This window comes from Podarcis erhardii (assembly GCF_964252035.2).
Source record: "Podarcis erhardii genome assembly, chromosome: 7".
NCBI classification, from domain to species: domain Eukaryota; kingdom Metazoa; phylum Chordata; class Lepidosauria; order Squamata; family Lacertidae; genus Podarcis; species Podarcis erhardii.
Window position 1 is genome coordinate 21910162 of NC_138511.1, and position 20449 is coordinate 21930610.

Sequence of the window (20449 nt, forward strand, 5' to 3'; positions counted from 1 at the left end):
TGCCTCGCAAGACGAAATTAATCCATTCCGTTAGGCTCTTCGTCTAGCAGTTTTTTCGTCTTGCAAAGCAAGCCCATTGACAGCTTAGCGGTTTAGCGGCTTTTAGCGATCAGCTGTTAAGCGGCTTATCAGCGGAACAGCTGATAAGCGGCTTAGCGGCTTAGGAAAAGGGGGGGAAAAAGGGGAAAAAACCCGCAGGAACTCACAAGACATTTCGTCTTGCGAAGCAAGCCCATAGGGAAATTCGTTTTGCGAAGTGCCTCCAAAACGGAAAACCCTTTCGTCTAGCGGGTTTTCCGTCTTGCGAGGCGTTCGTCTTCCGGGGCACCACTGTATGAGAAATTAAAGTCCAGCAGATTCATCAGGAAATACAATCTATTCAGTTCTTATATTGGCAATATTCACGGTGTGGAATTCTTATATCAATCTTGTAGTGTTCCACGTCAAGATGCTTTTAAGAATTCTAGCGTTCCTTGTCTGCAGGTACTTCGTCTGATTTCTGTTGTTACCAGTTTTGTATTTATGTGGCAAAGGGTATGGTAGTGTTTTGAATGAGTTTTGCGGCTTTTCTACCAGCAAGTGGTGTATAAATTTTATGAAATATATAAAAAATACTTTGATTCTGCAGAAAAGCGGAATGTGGTATTTATTGGTTAAGAATGAGGGAGAAATTCAGTTTGATTTGCATTAGTGTGCTGCCAAAACTTTCTGCAGTGGGAGGAGGAGGGTGTGTGTGTGTGTGTGTGTGTGTGCGTGCGCGCGCATTTATTAGGGACTGCCTTTTAAAGGGGGTGGGGGAGGTTCTTCTGAGAGCAGTTTTTGGAAGCACCTCAAACCCTCTGTTAGACCTTCCTGCAGCCTTGTATAATCGAGGGGACAGGCACTTCCCAGAGGAGTTCGCTGCAGCCACATGAATTGCATCCTGACATTTTTATGCCTCTATGAGGATGTTATGGGTTGCACCCAACCAAGTCCCATTCAAATCAGTGGACCTAAGTTCGTGAACTTCAGTGGATCTAATCTGAGTAGGGCTGGCATTGGATACAAGCAGTGGCGTAGCGTGGGGGGGTGCAGGGGGGGCCGGCCGCACCGGGCGCAACATCTGGGGGTTACGGTTAGGGGGCGCAAATCCACGGGTTGGGGGGCGCAAATTACTTTCCTTGCCCCGGGTGCTGACAACCCACGCTACGCCACTGAATACAAGCCTACACACACACACACACACACACACAATGCATGCCTTTCTGTATTGAACAAATGAGCACTGAATGGTTTTATGGTGTTTGGGGGATGCACACTTGATCACTATTCCCACCCTCCCTGCGTGCACAACTCTGTTTGAAGTGGAAGGGTTTGCGCATGTGGAGGGGGAATCCCAATAGAACTGCCTTGCTTTATAAGAGAGGGAAAAAATTATGGTTCTCTCCTCTCCTCTCCCCAGGTTCATGCTCGTCTTAGCCAGCAACCAACCGGAGCAGTTTGACTGGGCCATCAATGACCGGATAGATGAAATGGTTAATTTTAAGCTGCCAGAGCTGGAAGAGAGAGAGCGTCTGGTCCGGATGTATTTTGATAAGCACGTCCTGAAGCCGGCCACTGAGGGAAAGCAGTCAGTATATTTATTTATTTATAATTAATTACCATATTTTTCCGTGTATAGGGTTTTTCCTCCCTTAAAAATAATGTCAAAAATTAGGCGTCTTATACATCTCCCCCCTTTTTCTTAAATCTGAGTACCTTGAGTTACAAACGCCTCAGGTTACAAACGCTTCAGGTTACAAACTCCGCTAACCTGGAAGAGTTATCTCAGGTTAAGAACTTTGCTTCAGGATGAGAACGGAAATCGTGTGCTGGCGTCGCAGCGGCAGCAAGAGGCCCCATTAACTAAAGTGGTGCCTCTAGTTAAGAACAATTTCAAGTTAGGAACGGACCTCCGGAAGAAATTAAGTTCATAACTAGAGGTACCACCATACTGGCATGAAGTCAGGACAGGGTAGGTGAGCAAAAGGGAACGACAGCAGTGGCTGCAGAGCAGCATTTTGTCACAGGCCTAGCTTTGAAGGTTGGCTAATGTTACTACTGGGCCCTGCTGCTCCCAAATATATCCTATTTGGGTTATGAAATCTGTTGAGAACATGAGTCACTTGTCATCGTTTGCAACTGAATAGCGGAAGCAGAATTGACAAGAGGATTCCCCCTGTATCGGGCAAAGATCTCTTGCAACAGGGAGCGCATCTTAAACCTTTTCCGGTCCACTTCATTCAAGATCCCGCAGGAGTGGGAGGAGGGGTTGCCTTGTCAAGCTTGTCTCCTGCAATCGCTTGGTCTACCCAGGCAGATTTTCATTTGTACAGGGCCGGAGTTGGCTTGGCATCAACCGTCCCTGTCTGGGTAGCTACAGCCTCTTGTGGGAGCGAATTCCATCGTTCTAACTCTGCATGAAGAAAAACTTACTTTTGTCTGCCCTGTATCAAAAAGCAAGATGATAAAATCGAGTTCCCCGTGAATTCAGCTGGAGGACAGCTGCTTGGCATGCAGAAGGTTCCGGACTCAAACCCCAGCCACATCCCCGGGAGAGCTGCTCCCATCCAGTATAGGCAATACCTAGGAAGGTGGACCAGTGAGCCTGAGTTGGTATAAAGCTTCTTGGCGGTTCCTCTTTTGTTAATCCTCACAACAGCCCTTAAGGCGGATCAGTCTGAGGGAATGACGAGCCAAGTCATCGCAGACTGAGCAGGGGTTTGAACGTGGGTCCTAACCGAACTGCTTCACTGGCTAGCAAATCATATACCCGTATTTTTCGCCCCACAGGGCGCACCTATTTTTGGGGGGGGGGAATAAAGGAAAAGTCGCGCCGGGCTCCCAAGGCTTGCGGAGAGCTGCCCGAAGCCCGGGGCACACTCCGTTGCGTTCCCCGGGTTTTGGGCTGCTGTCCGCAAGCCTTGGGAGCCCAGCGGGAACTCCCGCGGGCTCCCAAGGCTTGCAGATAGCTTCCTGAAGCCTGGAGAGCGAGAGGGGTTGTTGTGCTCCGACCCCTCTTGCTCTCCAGGCTTCAGTGAAAGCCTGCATTCGCCCCATAGGACGCACACACATTTCCCCTTCATTTTGGAGGGGGAAAAGTGCATCCTATGGAGCGAAACATATGGTAATAGTTTTATTTACTGGATAAAGGGTTGCATCCAGCGCTGGCCCTACTCAAGAGCGCTTTCATAAATTAATCAAAGTGATTTAATTTTGCCCATTAATTTCAGCGGGTGAACTCTTTTGATGGGTGCGTAGTTGAATACAACTTATAAACCTTAGACCGGGGTTTTCCAAACTTGGGTCTCCAGCTGTTTTGGGACTACAATTCCTATCATCCCTGACCACTGGTCCAGCTAGCTAAGGACGGTGGGAGTTGTAGTCCAAAAACAGCTGGGTACCCAGGTTTGGGAAACGCTGCCTTAGACCCTACCTACGGTGTTTCCCGGCAGCTTGCAATAAATATAACATGGCAGTGTTGATGCGAACTGGTGTGCTTTTTCCTGTCCAGGCGTCTGAAGCTCGCCCAGTTTGACTATGGGAAGAAGTGTTCAGAGATCGCCAAGCTGACCGAAGGCATGTCTGGCCGAGAGATCTCTCAGCTCGCCGTGGCCTGGCAGGTAAGTCCAGCATCCTATGAAAGAGCCGGTCCTTCGACCACAGTCTTGCCTGCTCAGACCAGTCTGCTTGGTTTCAGCTAGCTCTGGCTGAGCTCAGCACTGGGGAACCTTTGGCCCTCTAGATGTTGCTGAACATGCTCTTTCTTCCCTGTAACCATAACCCCACATACACCTGGGATCAGGGGAAATTGCTTCTGGTAGTCCACTTCGCAAAATGGAATGGAGTGGGGAGAGCTGGGTTCGCTGCCTTGACCTTGGAGGAAAAGCAAAATATAATTGCAGTAAATGCATGGATTCAACACAGGAATGGGCTAAGCACACAGACAGCTTTGCTTTTTTGTTGTTGCTAACTCGTTGCCTGGAGGGAGACTAGAGACGGAGTATTTATTTATTTTATTTTGCTGTTTATTAAATTTGTATACCACCCTTCACCCCTAGATCTCAGGGCAGCTCACAACAGAAAAACACAATGTGTGGGTGGGGAAATATATATACATGATCAAAACATGATCAAAATACATGATCAAAACAAAAACAAACGCATAGCCTCCACACACATTTAAAAGGGTATCGGGTGTTAAGCAGCAAAAGGCCTGGTTGAAGAGTAATGTTTTCGTCTGGTGTCTGTAGAACCCCGGTAAGACTGATGAAAACGTTCCGTGCGGTTTATAAATACCTTTTGAAAAATATAGCAAGCCTTAGGCAGGGCTGGTGCTGCCACACCTCATCCAAAATATTGCAGGTTTTCTGTTGGAGATTTCTGTAAGGTGTGCGAGCTTGCAAATTTGCTTTGCGCAAGCTTCAGTTGGTCTTTTTTAAAAAAGAAAGAAAACACTGCCTTGGCACATCCAGCCCCTTGGGACCGATTAAGGCAGCCGCAATAAAATTGCCCATTGACTCCTTTTTCCAAAGAGCCTCGGGTTGCATAATGCCTCCTGAAAACTCTGCTTTCCATCTCTTGTCATATGCTGAAGACAGCACCTTTTTACTCTGGCCTTAGACATGTGAGAGAGGAGTTTGTGTATATCTATATTCTTTATTTTTAATATTTTGTTATTAGTTTGCAGATTATTATGGAACCACAGGGGCAAGTAAACAATAACAAAAATTCAGCATGGATATAATGACTGGGCATACCAATGTACCTGAACATATTAAATAATAACACCCAATCTAAGACCAGAACAACCATATTATCTCTAAAAATAAATCCCCACCAATCTGGATATTTATTTATTTCATTCATATCCTGCCTTTTTTCATCCAAGGAGCTCAAGGTGGTTCTCCCCCTCCTCATTTAATCCCCACAACAACCCTGTGAGGTAGGTTAGACTGAGAGAGACGGTGGGTTCAGGCTGTACTTTCAAGTTAATGGTATAATTTGTGTGTTTTATGTTGTAGGTCACTTAGAGATTTTTAAAATATTAAGTGGTTTACAACAATTACGAAATATCAGCAAAAAAAGGACAATGTGGGCCAGATAAAACTGTATAATTAATTTTGAAAAATACATTAATAAAACAGCAGCTTAAACTTCAGTAAATAAGACATGACACTACAACATTTAGCATTCTCCCGGGGCAAATTTGTTTTTAAATAACCGCTTGTGTTGTCGGGGGTCAAACACCAGCCACCCCACAGATACGCACAGAGCTTGTGAGATTTCACACGCTTTCAAGCAAAACTTTGCAGTCGTAAGGACTGCTTTTGAAAAGAAGAGAGAGCTGACATTTTCTACAAGTTCATTTCTTTGCCCCGTGTTACATTATGTTACACTGCAAGAGAGAGAGCACTTGTGAGATTTCACATGCTTTCAAGCGGTCATAAGGACTGTGAATGTCGTTTTGAAAAGAAAAAGAGAGCCGAAACTCTTCATAAGTGCAATTTTGTGCAGTTTTCGCTTCTATGGAATTGCAACACACACAGCTGACTAGTGCTGAGATGAAATCCCTCCCAAATTCATCACCCCATTCACAACCGTGGGGAGAATGGGGTACTATTGGTGCTGGCGGGGAGCTCACAAAGAGTTTCTTATGTGGTGACAGGAATTCTTGCCCCCAGTGGGGGTGTCTCTGGCAGCACTGTTGTTATCCTCTGGGGGCGGGGGGAGAGACACAGCCAGCCATCATCAGGAACTGTGGCAATTATATATATAGAATTTTGGGGCACCCCTTAAGAACCTAAGATGAGCCCTGCCGGATCAGACCAAAGGCCCATTTCATCCTCCATCCTCTTTTACAAGAGCCAAGACCCCACAAGCAGAACCTGAGCACCATGGCACTTTTTGAGGGGTTGTTGTTGTTTAGTCGTGTCCAACTCTTCGTGACCCCATGGACCAGAGCACACCAGGCACTCCTGTCTTCCACTGCCTCCCGCAGTTTGGTCAAACTCATGCTGGTAGCTTCGAGAACACTGTCCAACCATCTTGTTCTCTGTCGTCCCCTTCTCCTTGTGACCTCCATCTTTCCCAACATCAGGGTCTTTTCCAGGGAGTCTTCTCTTCTCATGAGGTGGCCAAAGTCTTGGAGCCTCAGCTTCAGGATCTGTCCTTTTGAGGGGAGGGGAGCCTAAATCCATAGGGGGAGGGAAATCAACCCCTGAAATTTGGTCTTAACCCAAACCCATAAGGTGCTGGGTTGGGGAGCCTAAGCCCTCCAGACATTGAGGGACTACAAAGCCCATCATCCCCGCCTTTTGGGTCCAGGCACATCTCGAGGGCCACAAGTTCCCCCAGCCCTTCATCCTAGGCCTAGCTAGGGATTGAATTTAGAGGGGGAACCAAGGCTGTTCTTTGCCTCTTCTGAGAACGCTGGACATTGACGCCCGCCAGCTTGTGACGCGATTGGGTGGCGCAGAGTTACTTTGTCACCTTCCTAGGTCCTTTTCCCTCCTTGTGAGCGTGCTTGCGTTCCCTGATCTTGACAAACAGCAGCTGTGGCGAGCCAGGTGCGGCTGTGCGCATCCTTCAAACAGCCTTGACGCAAGTGGATGCCTCGTGGAAGGTGTTTTAGAATTCCTTCCCCTGCCTCAGTCTCTCTCACTCTCTCACTGCCTGCCTGCCTGCCTGCCTTGGTCTGTTTCCGACAGCCTTGGGGCGGGGAAGGAAGGGCACTGCGGTGCTTTAAAAGAAAAGAGTCTAACCAGGAATGAAAGTTCACAACCTGTTTTTTTAGCCAGCACCTCAGGACAGCGAAAGCCATGATTTCTGCCTCCTGGAGCCAAACGATTTAATGAAGCAATTTCTCAAACCTTCCCTTGGTCAGAGCACCTTCAATGTAATCCCAAAGTGGGGGGGGGGAGGCTTAATTGCTGCTAACGACTGCTGCTTAATTCACCTCCAATTCGTATTTTCAATTAGTTTGCCTCGGCACCATCCACATTGCAGCATTCTCTCTCCCCACCTCATTTTGCAGGCTTAGAAAACCTCTCTGGCAGACTACAGTTTGGTCCTACTCTATGTAGGTTCATAAAAGGGCAGCCAGAATTCTCAAGGGACGGGGCGGCACTTCTGTACGTTGCAGCATCTGGGACTTTTTAGTTTAGAGAAAAGGCAAGTGATGTGAAATAAGTTCACTGAAATATGCATATTATGGAGAAAATGGGTAGAGAAAGGTTTTTCTTCCTCTCGTAACGCTAGACTTCGTCGCCATCCAACGAAGCTGAATTTTGGGATGAAATAAAGTAACTTATCTATGCATCCCATGGTAGGGTTACCATATGTCCTCTTTTTACGGGACACGTCCTCTTTTTCAAGGGTGTAATCATAGCAATCCATAGTTAAAAGTAGAAGTCGGCAGATGTGTTCTCTTTTTTGCTCTTCAGAATATGGCAACCCTACCAGTTAAAGTTTTCCTTAGGCATCTCAGCCGCTTTGAGAACAGGACAGTGGATTAGGTGGGACCTTGGCCTGATCCAGCAGGTTCTTTTTATGTTTATGTTCTTTGGCAACTAGGGAAGTGGGTGGTGCTGTGGATTAAACCACAGAGCCTAGGGCTTGCCGATCAGAAGGTCAGCAGTTCGAATCCCCGCGACGGGGTGAGCTCCCGTTGCTCGGTCCCTGCTCCTGCCAACCTAGCAGTTCGAAAGCACGTCAAAGTGCAAGTAGATAAATAGGTACCGCTCCGGCGGGAAGGTAAACAGCATTTCCATGCGCTGCTCTGGTTTGCCAGAAGCGGTTTAGTCATGCTGGCCACATGACCCGGAAGCTGTACGCCGGCTCCCTCGGCCAGTAAAGCGAGATGAGCGTCGCAACCCCAGAGTCGGCCATGTCTGGACCTAATGGTCAGGGGTCCCTTTACCCGTTACCTTTACCTCTTTGGCAACTAATTCCTACTCAGAGTAAGCCCATACGAAACAAAGGAACATGACAGACTTGGGTCCATTGATTTCAGGCAATCTGCTCTGAGCAGGGGCTTAGTTTGAGGCAACCCATTGAAACGGATTGATTTCAGTGGATCTGCTTTGAGTAGGACTTAATTGGGTACTGTGCCCGCCCATCAAAGCTGGCCCATGGAAAGGGTTGAAAGAGACATGGATGGGTGGCACTGCAGAGCCACTTCCCTGCTGTGAACCCTCGGGGGGGGCGGGGGGCTGCTGATAACAAAATGCATAGGATGTTGCCGTTGTTTCATTGCACGACGTGTCAACCAGACCAGGAAATCTCGTATGATTTATTTATGATTCCTTTTTTCTATTCCGCCCTCCCTCCCAGAGGAGCCCTGTGCGGGGAAGGCTCAGAGTGTTCAAACAATGCAATTTTAAAATAAAAAGGTAATTTAAAACATTTCAGAACCATTTAGAACCGTTTGACACACGTCAGACGCATCTTAAGAAAGCTGCCGCGTGCCTTCACAGTTGCACCATTACAAAGTTGCTCTGTACAGTATTTTGCAATACCTTTTCCAGATACCTGCCCATGGGAGCACAAGCCACAAGCAGGACCTCAGCAGAGCAGCAGCTCTCCCCTCCTGCCACGCTGACTTTGCTTCTTCCTCCACCATGGGCAATATTTCTGAATATCAGTTACCAAAAGTCACAAGTGGGGAGAGTTGCTTTTGCACTCAAGCAGGCTTCCCATTGGTATCTGGTTGGTTAGATGAGCTGATGGCCTCATCCAACAGGCTTCTTGCTGCTCAATTTGCATACTTCATGCAGGCCTAAATGTTCTGCAGTTGCAGAATATCTCTCTCTCGCATAAATAGTGCAGAATGATGTTCTTTGGGAAAAACATTTACTCATGGAAGAGCAGTGGTTGAGGAATTGGAAGCCAATGGGGCTATTGTTCTGTGTTCCCACAGTTCCTCTGTGCCACACAAAATCCAGCTTCCTGAAAACACAGCTTTTATGGTTGTTTCTAAGTTTCTAGCCCTCATTATTAGGAAGATAGAAATAGAAGGGAGGGGAGTGTGGAAATGACAGGATAAGAAGTCCCAGAGCCTTTTTATCTCAGTGAGAAGTCCAGCCTGGTGAGTGGTGCGGTGTTTGCATCTTAAAAAACGGTGAAAAAGCCCGGTGTGTTCAATTTCAAGGAGTTAAAGCTCCTCCTGGAAGGGGCATCTGCTTTCTCCCACTCCTTTCCTGACAGTCGGGGCCCCAGGCAGATCTATTTTTAGAAAGTCATTGAGAGAACCAGCCAAGCGTGCATCGCACGGCCCCAGCTGGAGTCTTCACAATAAAAATTTGCAGGCGGTCTGGCCGGGGGGGATGAAGGTTGCACCCTTGTGCACACACACACCCTGCAAAAAACACAGCAAAGGGAAAGCACTTGGCGGCCATTGAACAAACACTGGATCCTTCCTGGCGCTGAGCCCCGTCTCGCCAGGGAGCACCTGCATTTTGCAGCTCCATTAGTGACGGGCACCTGGGCAAGCTTTGAGCATGCCAAGCCATCAGTGGCTGCCTGCCCCGGGCATCTTGCATTGTGAAGTGCTCTTTTGAGGCAGCGGCTCCCAAGCATCATTGGGCTGTCACTCCTCTAGGTGACAAATCCAGGATGTAGAATTCTACAAAATGTTGCATTGCAGAGTGCCCGTAGCCCAGGTTCCCCCTGGCCATACCCTCTCATGGGCTACTCCATTCCATTCTTTCCCCCCCCCAGGCTACTCCATTCCATTCCTCCTCCCTCTCCCAGGCTACTCTATTCCATTCCTCCTTCCTCTCCCAGGCTACTCCATTCCTCTCCCCTCTCCCAGACTACTCCATTCCATTCCTCCCTAGTTTTCTCAGATTTTTTTCCTCCCCCCTCCCAACAGTTGGTATGAATGTCAAGCCCGCTGAATGCCTACAGACCTCAAAGGGATTTTTCTGGGGTTCCCACCCTTTAAGGCTCTCTTTGAAAAATGGTTTCAATTTGTACTTCTCCAAACCACCTCCCGCTTGCGTTTCATCTACACCAGGATCCATACACTTGAGGAGGAGTTCGCTGTTAGTGTGCAGCAGAGTGGGAAGTGGTTTTCAGCCTGAGAGCCACATGCCAGTGGTGGGAGGGGCCAGAGGGAAATGTGGGCGGAGCAATGGATGTAAATGTTGCCTTTGTGCGCTGCGCAACTCGAACCCCTCTCTCCATCCGGCATCCAGGCAAGCAAGAGTCACAAGGATACATTTTAGAGAGGCATGAACACTCAAGGGAGCATGCAAAAGCTAGGCCACTGTGGGGTGCGGCCTGCGGAAGAGATCCGAGGGCCAGACCGAGAAGCCTGCAGGGCCACCCCCCTGCTCTGTGTTGGGGGAATGGCAGCTTTGCAAGTCAGCAGTGAAGGATCCTGGGGCAGAAATGAGGCTCACTTAAAAGCAGGGCTGTCGAAGAACCAATTTACCCATGCCATGCAGAAAACGTCTTTCCCCACCTTGCGGTGCCAGTCAAGGAATGACCAAACCACGTTTATTTCCCTCTCCTCCTCTTCTTCAGGCCGCAGCGTATGCCTCCGAGGACGGCGTCCTCACGGAAGCCATGATCGACGCCCGGGTGGCCGATGCCGTTCAGCAACACAAGCAGAAGATGGAGTGGTTAAAAGCTGAGGGGGTGGAGCCGGGCAAGAGCCAACCGTTGCCTCTCACGATGGGGAAGGGCCTATGAGGAAGCTTTGGGGGCGGGAGAGGGAAGGACAGGAGACAAAGGGGAGGACGCAACAGACCATTGCGACGTGTGGAGCAAAAGATGCTGGGGAAACCGACTCTCGCCTTGCAGCCACGGTCCACCTGGAATCATGTCGAAAGTGAACACAACGTCGCGCTGGTGAAAGGGAGGGCCAATCTTTGGAGTCTGCTTTCTTGGGGTTTTTATATATACATATATATATACCTCAGGGTGACACCTTGAATAACCATGTGTGTGTATCAACCAATACATTAAAAAAAGAGTTCTTTTTGCCAAACGGCACCCCACCTCAGCACCTTGTGCTTCTTTGTATCTGTTTCTTCTGAACACAACCGCCGTGAACCATCATAAGCAGTCTTGGTTTAGATCCTGCTTGGGAAACAAAAGAGGCATTTTCACTCAATAGATTTTTATTTTTTGGTCTTTTCGTTGTAGATTAAGTCTTGGAGGAAATTCATGGAGCCACGGCAGCTATATTTCTCCCTCCTCTGTTGGAGGCAGTAAATAGAAGACATCTGAAGGCAGCCCTGTTTAGGGAAGCTTTTAATGTTTGATGCAATGCTGTATTTTAATATTTTGTTGGAAGCCGCCCAGAGTGGCTGGGGAAGCCCAGCCAGTTGGGCGTGGTATAAATAATATATTATTATTATTATTATTATTATTATTATTATTATTATTATTACCTCTGAATGCCAGTTGCATTCAGAGATCAGCTTTCGTGTCTTGTATGAGAGCTTCCCGTTTGGGGCATCTAGCTGGCCACTGTAAGTGCTGGACTAGAAAGGACACTGGCCTGATCTAGCAGGGCCTTTTCTTCTGTTCTTAGCTTTCTAGCCAGGAGCCCTGGATGCAAACCAGCCAAAGTGGCCACACAGTTAATCTAGCTCAGTTTTATTTACAACAACTGGCAGGATTTTCCAGCCCTACCTAGAGGCCTTGTGATTCTGCGTGGGGCCTTCTGCACACTGATTTGCAGCTCCCTCCCCCCAAATTTTAGGATCGCAGCACCAATACATAGGAAGCAATCTTCTGCCGGGTCAGACGCTTGTTCCCAGTAGCTCAGCATTACCTACACTGACTGGCAGCACCTACCTGGAGATCCTGGGGGAGTTGAACCTGGGACCTTTTTTTCTTTTGCATGAAAGCTGCGGCTTGTACAGTGGTACCTCTGGATGCGAAGGGGATCCGTTCTGGAGCCCCGTTCGCATCCTGAGCAGAACGCAACCTGCGTCTGCGCGGGTCGCGATTTGCCGCTTCAGCGCATGCTCATGACATCATTTTGAGCGTCTGCACATGCGCGAGCGGCGAAACCCGGAAGTAACCTGTTCTGTTACTTCCGAGTCGCCTCGGAACACAAGCTGAAAAAACTCAGCCTGAAGTGTCTAACCTAAGGTATGACTGTATTCTGGGACACGGGTGGCGCTGTGGGTTAAACCACAGAGCTTAGGACTTGCCAATCAGAAGGTCGGCGGTTCGAATCCCCATGATGGGGTGAGCTCCCGTTGTTCGGTCCCTGCTCCTGCCAACCTAGCAGTTCGAAAGCACGTCAAAGTGCAAGTAGATAAATAGGAACCGCTCCGGCGGGAAGGTAAACTGTGTTTCTGTGCGCTGCTCTGGTTTGCCAAAAGTGGCTCAGTCATGCTGGCCACATGACCCGGAAGCTGTATGCCTCAGCCAATAAAGCGAGATGAGCACCGCAATCCCAGAGCCGGCCACAACTGGACTTAATGGTCAGGGGTCCCTTTACCTTTACCTTATGACTATTATGAAGCTGTCATACCAGTTCAGACCACCTAGCTCAGTATTGCCTTTGCTAACTTAAGAGTGGCTCTCTGGCTATTAGTTTTCAAAGAGGTAATCATTCATAGTCTTTCCTGTGCGTAATGGCTGTACGGAACTGCCACGTTCAGTGTGCCTCAATGCCAGAGAACAACAGAAGAAGGTGGTTGCCCTCATGTCCTTTTGGGTTTAACAAAGGCATCTGTTTGGCCTCTGAAAAAGAAGATTCTGGACTAAATGGAGCTTTCAGCAGGGCTCTTAGCATTGATTTCTTGAAGCTGCGGACATGTCCCTTTGATGTGAGGGCACTTAATCATTCCCCTCTGGACTAACAGCCTCATAGGCAGCTGTTTATGTGTTGCAGGGCAGGTTAAGAAAACAACAACTACCTCTTAATTTGGAGTTGAACGCAGGCTGACCCAAGAGTTCCTGGGGGAGGAAAGCATGTTCCTTCCTTTCTGCCCATGCCATGCAACTTTTTATGTTTACCTTCCTTACCTCTCTGCCTCCCACACACACCTGGCATCAGATTTTAGACTACTACACTAAGTGACAGGGTTCTCTGCTCTGGCCACTTTGCTGAGAAGTGCTGGACAGCTCTGAGGAAATTGGCCTTGACAGGAGCTCTGGAAGGAAGCGAGGAGGACAGCTGAGCGCAAGTGGAAATAACTCATTTGGCACCTTTCTTGCATAATCACAAAAAGTAAAAAAGTTCCACTCTCTTCTCCACAGCACAGAGCCTGCTGTTCTGGTTCTAACATTCTAAGAAGGGATCTAAACTAGATCATACATGACCGATATATCCAACCCTTGCTTAAAAACCTCCAAGGAAGGAGAGTTCACCACCTCTTGTGGGAGTCTGTTCCAGTCAAACAGTACTTACCTTTCTTTCTGATATTTAGTCAGAATCTCCTTTCTTGTGACTTGAATCCGTTAGTTTGGGTCCTAGCTTCCATGAGGCAACCCTTCAGATATTTGAATCAGCCCTGAGTGCTCACTGGAAGCACAGATCCTGAAGCTGAGACTCCAATATTTTGGCCACCTCATGAGAAGAGAAGACTCCTTGGAAAAGACCCTGATGTTCGGAAAGATGGAGGGCACAAGGAGAAGGGGACGACAGAGGACGAGATGGTTGGACAGTGTTCTCGAAGCTACCAGCATGAGTGTCCAAACTGTGGGAGGCAGTGGAAGACAGGAGTGCCTGGCGTGCTCTGGTCCATGGGGTCACGAAGAGTTGGACACGACTAAACAACAACAACATCATATCATCTCAGTCTTCTCCAGGCTAAAGAAACCCAACTCCAGACCTTTTTTCATCTTGGTCACCCTCCTCTGCACATGTTCCAGATTGTCAACATCCTTCTTAAGTTGTGGAGCCCAGATCTGAACACAGGACTCTAGGTGTGGGCCGGCCGAAGCAGAATAGAGCAGCACTATTGCTGGTGGCGCTGTGGGTTAAATCACAGAGCCTAGGACTTGCCGATCAAAAGGTCAGCGGTTCGAATCCCCTCGACAGGGTGAGCTCCCGTTGCTCGGTCCCTGCTCCTGTCAACTTAGCAGTTCGAAAGCACGTCAAAGTGCAAGTAGATAAATAGGTACTGCTCCAGCAGGAAGGTAAACGGCATTTCCATGCTCTGCTCTGGTTCGCCAGAAGCGGCTTAGTCATGCTGGCCACATGACCTGGAAGCTGTATGCCGGCTCCCTCAGCCAGTAAAGTGAGATGAGCGCCGCAACCCCAGAGTTGGCCACGACTGGACCTAATGGTCAGGGGTCCCTTTACCCTTTACCTTTATTGCTTCCCTTGATCAAAACACTAAACTTCTAACGATGTAGCCTAGAATAGCATTAGCCTCTCTTGCTGCTGCATCACACTGTTGACTTATGTTATGCTAATGGTCTACTAAGAACCCTAGATCCTTTTTGCATGTATTACTGGCAAGCCATGTGTTCCCCAAATTACATTTGTGCAGTTGGTTCTTCCTACCTAAGTGGGTCCAGTTCCTACATAATGCAGAATGTACCTCCTGATTCCATGGTGTCCGTATGAGGCTCTCACCTGCAGTGATCAAATGGAAAGATAACATGAGATTAACTTTCACGGCTCTGTGTACCAAACGCAGCACCTTGAACTTAGCTCAGTAGCTCATTGGCACCATCTACCTTGGTCAAGGTGAGACATCGCCACAGATTCTTGCTCCTCTGGCCGTCAACTAATATTTTCAGGGGGCCCTCACCCCCCAAAAAATAATGCACCAAGCATCTCTCCAACGAGGCGTCACTTGGCACCTTAGAAATAGGCCAGTGTTGACCTGGCTTTGTGTTTCTGGCTTCCTGGCACCTGCTACAGCAACAGATTGCCCATCTTTTATACCTGCCAGCGTTATCCCGAGCAAAATACAAGCCTGTGATTGATGGCAAAGCCGAGAGGTGGCATGAGAGAAAGAGAACCAATTAGTCTGTCTCCACGATGTGATGCTATCCCATGTCAAAGGTACATTGAGCTGGTATTGGTGGTGACTGCTTGTGATGGATAATCTCATTTCCCTCACCTCTTCCCCACATTCAACCAGCTGGCAGGGAATACAGTTATAATAGGCTTTCTCTACAAGCTCGTAAGTCAAATCATGTCTCCAGATTCAAAGAGTTCTTTTTTTCTCCAGTCCTGGATTGCTTCCATCCTGCTACCAGGCCTGCTTATTTGGTAGTCAATTTAGCACCCCGTTTTTTAAAAAAAAACTGAATCCAAGAAGGAAAAAAACACACCAAGAAATTAGACCTGCTTGGATAATTTCCGATCCAGCTAAACTGGAGGGAAGGAATGTTAAAGCTACAATCCTTCAGTGCCTGGAAGAGGCAGCCTTTGCTGGGCAAAAATGTAGACTCCCAATATTTTAGTAAGCAGAGAAGGCAAACAGGAATTTGAAAGGTATTCGGCCTGGGGGCCACATTCCATCATAGGCAACCTTCCAGGGGCCGCATTCTAGTGGGGGTGGGGCCAGGGGGGAAGTGGGTGGAGCAATGGATGTGACCTCAATGTTATAAGCTAAATTTCAACCACACACAATTTGGAGAGATCCATACACACAGAGTAGGGACTCTCCCCCCCTCCCCCCTCCACCTGGCCACCTCCTTCCTTTACACCTGGGAGGGGGGGAAATCACCTCCCTTTACACCTCACCTTTCCCTTCACAGCTCTCTCAAACCTCTTTTAAGGAAGGGGGGAGGCGCTTCGGAGAGTGGTGTGGCAAACAGCTCTTTGAAAATGCCTTCGCCGCTTGCCTGGGTTGCCTGCTACTGCTTGCTCTCTCACCTGCCATTCTGCCATCATGCTGGAGTAGAGGTGGCTGCGTCGTGGCGGCCGCATGAACTGCTGCATGACGACAGCCTTGGCTTTATATATATATAGGCAGATAGCGTACTAGAAGAGCATCAAGCAGCACTTTACACAAGCTTCCTCTGGATCGTCGGGGATCACAGTTGCTCAGCCTCACTTATACACACACAAGTTCCTGTGTTTTTAATCCTGCCACTAATACCCACTTCCCTCAGGAGGCTTCGCGACCTCTTAGGAACGTGGCTAGGCTTGAAGTTGGACTTGAGATGAACACCACTACCAGAGGCAGGATAAATTTACAAGTGGGCTGATTAAGGGGATCTTTATACACAAAGGGAAAAACTAATGTCCATATTGGGGACTTAGATGGCACTTTCCACATACTCAAGAGCCACTGCTACTGACTCTAGCCTCTGAATGCCTAGTGCCTTAAACTAATACTCCACCTCAGCCAATTAAGTTCTACACCTCCTCTCTCCAACCAGGCATTGATGTTCACGGATGCCCTCCTGCCAAGCAAAAGCAATAGTGTGCTGGAGGTTGGGTGAGGGGTCTGGCCTGGGGAGACGGAGGGCAGCCCAGGGAGAGTTATGGGGGCCAGATGGAGAGGTTTGCAGGGCCACATTCAACCCTCGTCTCAGAGCATTGGAGTTTTCTCACCTGCTCACTGCAAGAGCTGCATCCTCCTAGTGGCAGCAGGATGCAGGTGGCACTGTGAGCTAAACCACTGATTCTCTTGGGCTTGCTGATCAGAAGGTCAGTGGTTTGAATCCCTGTGACATGGTGAGCTCCCGTTGCTCTGGCCCAGCTTCTGCCAACCTAGCAGTTATAAAGCATGCCAGTGCAAGTAGATAAATAGGCACCACTTTGGCAGGAAGGTAAAGGTTTCCATGCGCTCTGGTTTCCATCATGGTGTCCCGTTGTGCCAGAAGTGGTTTAGTCATGCTGGTCACCTGACCCAGAAAGCTGTCTGTGGACAAACGCCAGCTCCCTCAGCCTGAAATGAGCACCGCAACCCCATAGTCACCTTTGACTGGACTTAACCATCCAGGGGTCCTTTACCTTTTTACCTACCTCCTAGTGGTGCACCAATGAAACTGCTAGCACATTTGCGAAGCTAAGCAGGGTCTGGTGGGGTTGCAGATTGGATGGGGGACCGTGTGCGTTGAGATTCTTGCATTGCAGCGGGTTGGGCTAGATGACCTTTGGGGGTCCCTTCCAGCTCTATGATTCTGTAGGCCTGAATGTACAAAAGAAATTCTTCACACAGCACCTAGTTAAACTATGGAACTCACTCCCACAGGAGGTAGTGATGGCCACCAACCTATGCTCTTCCTGCACAGTCAGAGGCGGTATGTTTCTGAATACCAGTTGCTGGAAACCACAGGTGGGGAAATGTGCTCGTGCGCTCAGGTCCTGCTTGTGTGTTCATTTTTAGAGCATCTGGTGGGTTGCACTAGATCAGAGGTCAGCAAACTTTTTCAGCAGGGGGCCGGTCCACTGCCCCTCAGACCTTGGGGGGGGGGCGGACTATATTTTGAAAAACAAAATGAATTCCTATGCCCCACAAATAACCCAGAGATGCATTTTAAATAAAAGCACACACTCTACTCATGTAAAAACACCAGGCAGGCCCCACAAATAACCCAGAGTTGCATTTTAAATAAAAGGACACATTCGACTCATGTGAAAACACGCTGATTTCTGGACCGTTCGCGGGCCGGATTCAGAAGGCGATTGGGCTGCATCCGGCCCCCGGGCCTTAGTTTGCCTACCCATGCACTAGATCCATCGGGACTCTCCTGCCGAAATCACCTTCCATCATCCCCTTTTTGATCCGCTCCTCGCTCTCGTTGCATCAGAGCACTTTTAATGTGACGGGCGTTTTCTTAATCCTCTTCGAGGAAAGCCAGTTCCTTCGAGGCTGCCTTCAGAATGAAAATATATGTACTTCTTTATTACTATCCTTGGAACCAAGATCCTCTCCAAGCAACATTAAGGAGAGCTCACAGCCTAGGCAGGCAAAAGGGGCGAGTTGGCACAAAGGCCCTTCCCTGGCCGCCAGGGAGCCGGCACAACCATCGCCTGCCCGTTCAGGTTGCCAAATTGTGACGCTGTGGAACAATCCTATACCTTGAAATCTCCCAAGAATAGCAGCAGGCAAATTGGTGGTGGTTTCGCCTGCCCATTCCCTCCACAGCCAATGCACCTGGAGAAGGGTAGCCACACAGATCTGTATAATATTTGCATGTATTGATGTGTATGCGGAAGCACTAGCCATCATGTAAACAGAAGGGCAGTAAATCTTGGGGGAAGGCATCCTTTTTCTGTGCTGAAGAAACAGGCACTCTCACCTGCTCCCCCCCCCCACACGTACACCTGGCCAGCTCCTCCCACCATTTGGCCCCCAGAAGCTTGCCCAGTAGGGAATGTGGCCCTCAACTATTTTTAAAAACAAGGGTGCTGTTCGAAGTAAGCCCTGCAGATGGAACCAAGAGGGAAGCAGGTCTTCAGACATGTTCCCACCTTCTCCTTCCAACCTGTTGCTCCACCCTGCCCTTGTGTTCTCTGTCTTTCTGTTGCTGAAGCTTTTTGATGTTATTTTGTGTGTGTGTGTGTGTCCCCTGTGATCAAGAACTTCTGGGCTGCTCTGAAAGCAGCATTCACCCCAAGGCGAGGCGAAGGAACTCTCTCCTGCAGAAGCAGAGAAGCATTTTTCTGCAGGGCCTCTTGCAAGAACATAAGAAAAGCCAATGGGCCATCTAGTCCAGCATCCTGTTCTTACAGAGGCCAACCAGATGCCTCTGTCGGAAAGCCCAAAGCACCACTCCATTCTCCCCAACCTGCATTTTCCAGCAACTGGTGTTCAGAAGCATAGCTGTCTCCCGTCATGGACCAGGCAGAGCACGGCCATTGCGGCTGGCAGCCCTTGAAAGTGTTACGTCTCCATGAACTTATCTCATCTGCTTCTAAAACCAAATCCAAGTTGGTGGCGCTCCTGCAGCAGCGAGTTCCATGGTTGAACTATGTGCTACATGAAGAAGTCCTTTCTTTATCTGACCAGAAACTTCCAACTTTCAGCTTCACTAGGTTTCCACAAGTTCTGTCATGAGGAGAGTGGGAGAAAAACTTCTCAGTTTCTTCAAGCCATGGTGCCGGCCTGTTTTTACCTCTAGAGCAGCAATTTTAATGAGAAAGGTTCGTGGGGATGTTAGGTGGATTTTTTCCCAGAGGAGCAAGCCCTTATCTGACAGAATGCCTGGTTTTAATAAATATTCTAATTCTGTGATGTGTTTTATTTTGTAATGTGTTTTATTTCGTCTTATGCCTCTGTCTATCTTTTTTGGGGGTAAAGCCTTCGGCTACAAAAAAACCCAATATTTTTATTCATACCCTTGCCATACATAATGTTGCAAACTTCTATGGTGCCCTCTCAGTGGCATTTAAAGTGAGCTTTGAAATTCCAGCGGTGTACCCTGTGCAACACCAGAAATTTGGCGCAACCCCCAACCTCTCACCTTCCATTGTTTATCACTGTCACAGTGTCCTCTCGGCTTGGCACCAAGTGTGGGAGAACCAGTTCTGCACCCCTAAATCCGCTTCTGGCCCTCCTTCCCTCGTCTTTTCTCTAAACAGAAGAGCCTCAAATATTGTAAGGTTTCTTCACAGGAGTTGTTCCACCCCCTTGATATCTGTTTTCCCCGTTCCAAACCTTTCCCAGCTTTTTCCCCCAAGGCGGCTTCTCAGCAAAATACCGTCCTTGCCGTTGTTCCCTGACAACTATATTCAGTGGCAATCTGTGACATAGGCTAAGCTGAGAAAGACTGTCTGGCTTGTGAGGTCACCCAATCAGGTTCATAGTTTAGCAGGAGGATTTGAACCCCAGTCCCCCAGTTTACAGTCCCGACACTCTAACCACTTACACCCCCCTGGTAATAATGTATAGATAAATATACATATAGGATATCAAGAGACGAAACAAAAATGTAGCTTTTGTGCAACGGGTCGCATATAATTCTACTCTGAGCAGATGGATCAGAGTTAATGGGCATGGCTAACATGGGTCCATTCATTTCAATGGGTCTAAATTTGTCCTGGATACAACCCCAAACCTTTGGAGTAGCTTTCCACATCACACACACATTCACAAATCCGCTCTCTGACAGGAACCATCGAATCAAATGAGCCGTCAGATTCATGGGGTTAACTTTGGCAGTAGATTTCTCGTGTTTCGTTTTGTTTTTCCTTTTAATCACAGACATTGCAATCAAACAATAGAGTAATCACAGACATTGTCAATATTTTTTTCAGAAGGAGGGTCTGTCCAATTTCCTCCCTCCCCTCTCATTATTTTTTTGGGGTAACATTTAACAAGGGGGCAGCTTCTCTCTCTTTTTTTTCAAAACACAAAGCCTGCAACATTTTAAATCATAATAACAATGGTGGGTTTTCCCTCTCCTTTCTTTGCCGTGTCTACTTGAAAGTGAGAAGGGTGGAGAATTGGGTTTCTGGCGCAGGGCCCTGATCCTAAACAGATTTCACTCGGAAAGTCCTTTGTACTGGACGGACCTTACTTCCAAGTAAAGCAAGTGCACAATT

General features: G+C 48.3%; 1 protein-coding gene across 1 annotated transcript in view; it reads left to right on the top strand.

The window, feature by feature from the left end:
- LOC309346818 (ATPase family AAA domain-containing protein 3) overlaps window positions 1-11029 on the top strand; it is a 40798-nt gene extending 29769 nt beyond the window's left edge. Inside the window, exons 14-16 of the mRNA XM_081871037.1 lie at window positions 1442-1609; window positions 3533-3641; window positions 10549-11029. Of these exons, the coding sequence (XP_081727163.1) occupies window positions 1442-1609; window positions 3533-3641; window positions 10549-10716 (445 nt within the window). The 3' untranslated portion in view covers window positions 10717-11029. The remainder of the gene's footprint in view (window positions 1-1441; window positions 1610-3532; window positions 3642-10548) is intronic.
- The last annotated feature ends 9420 nt before the right edge of the window (window positions 11030-20449 follow it).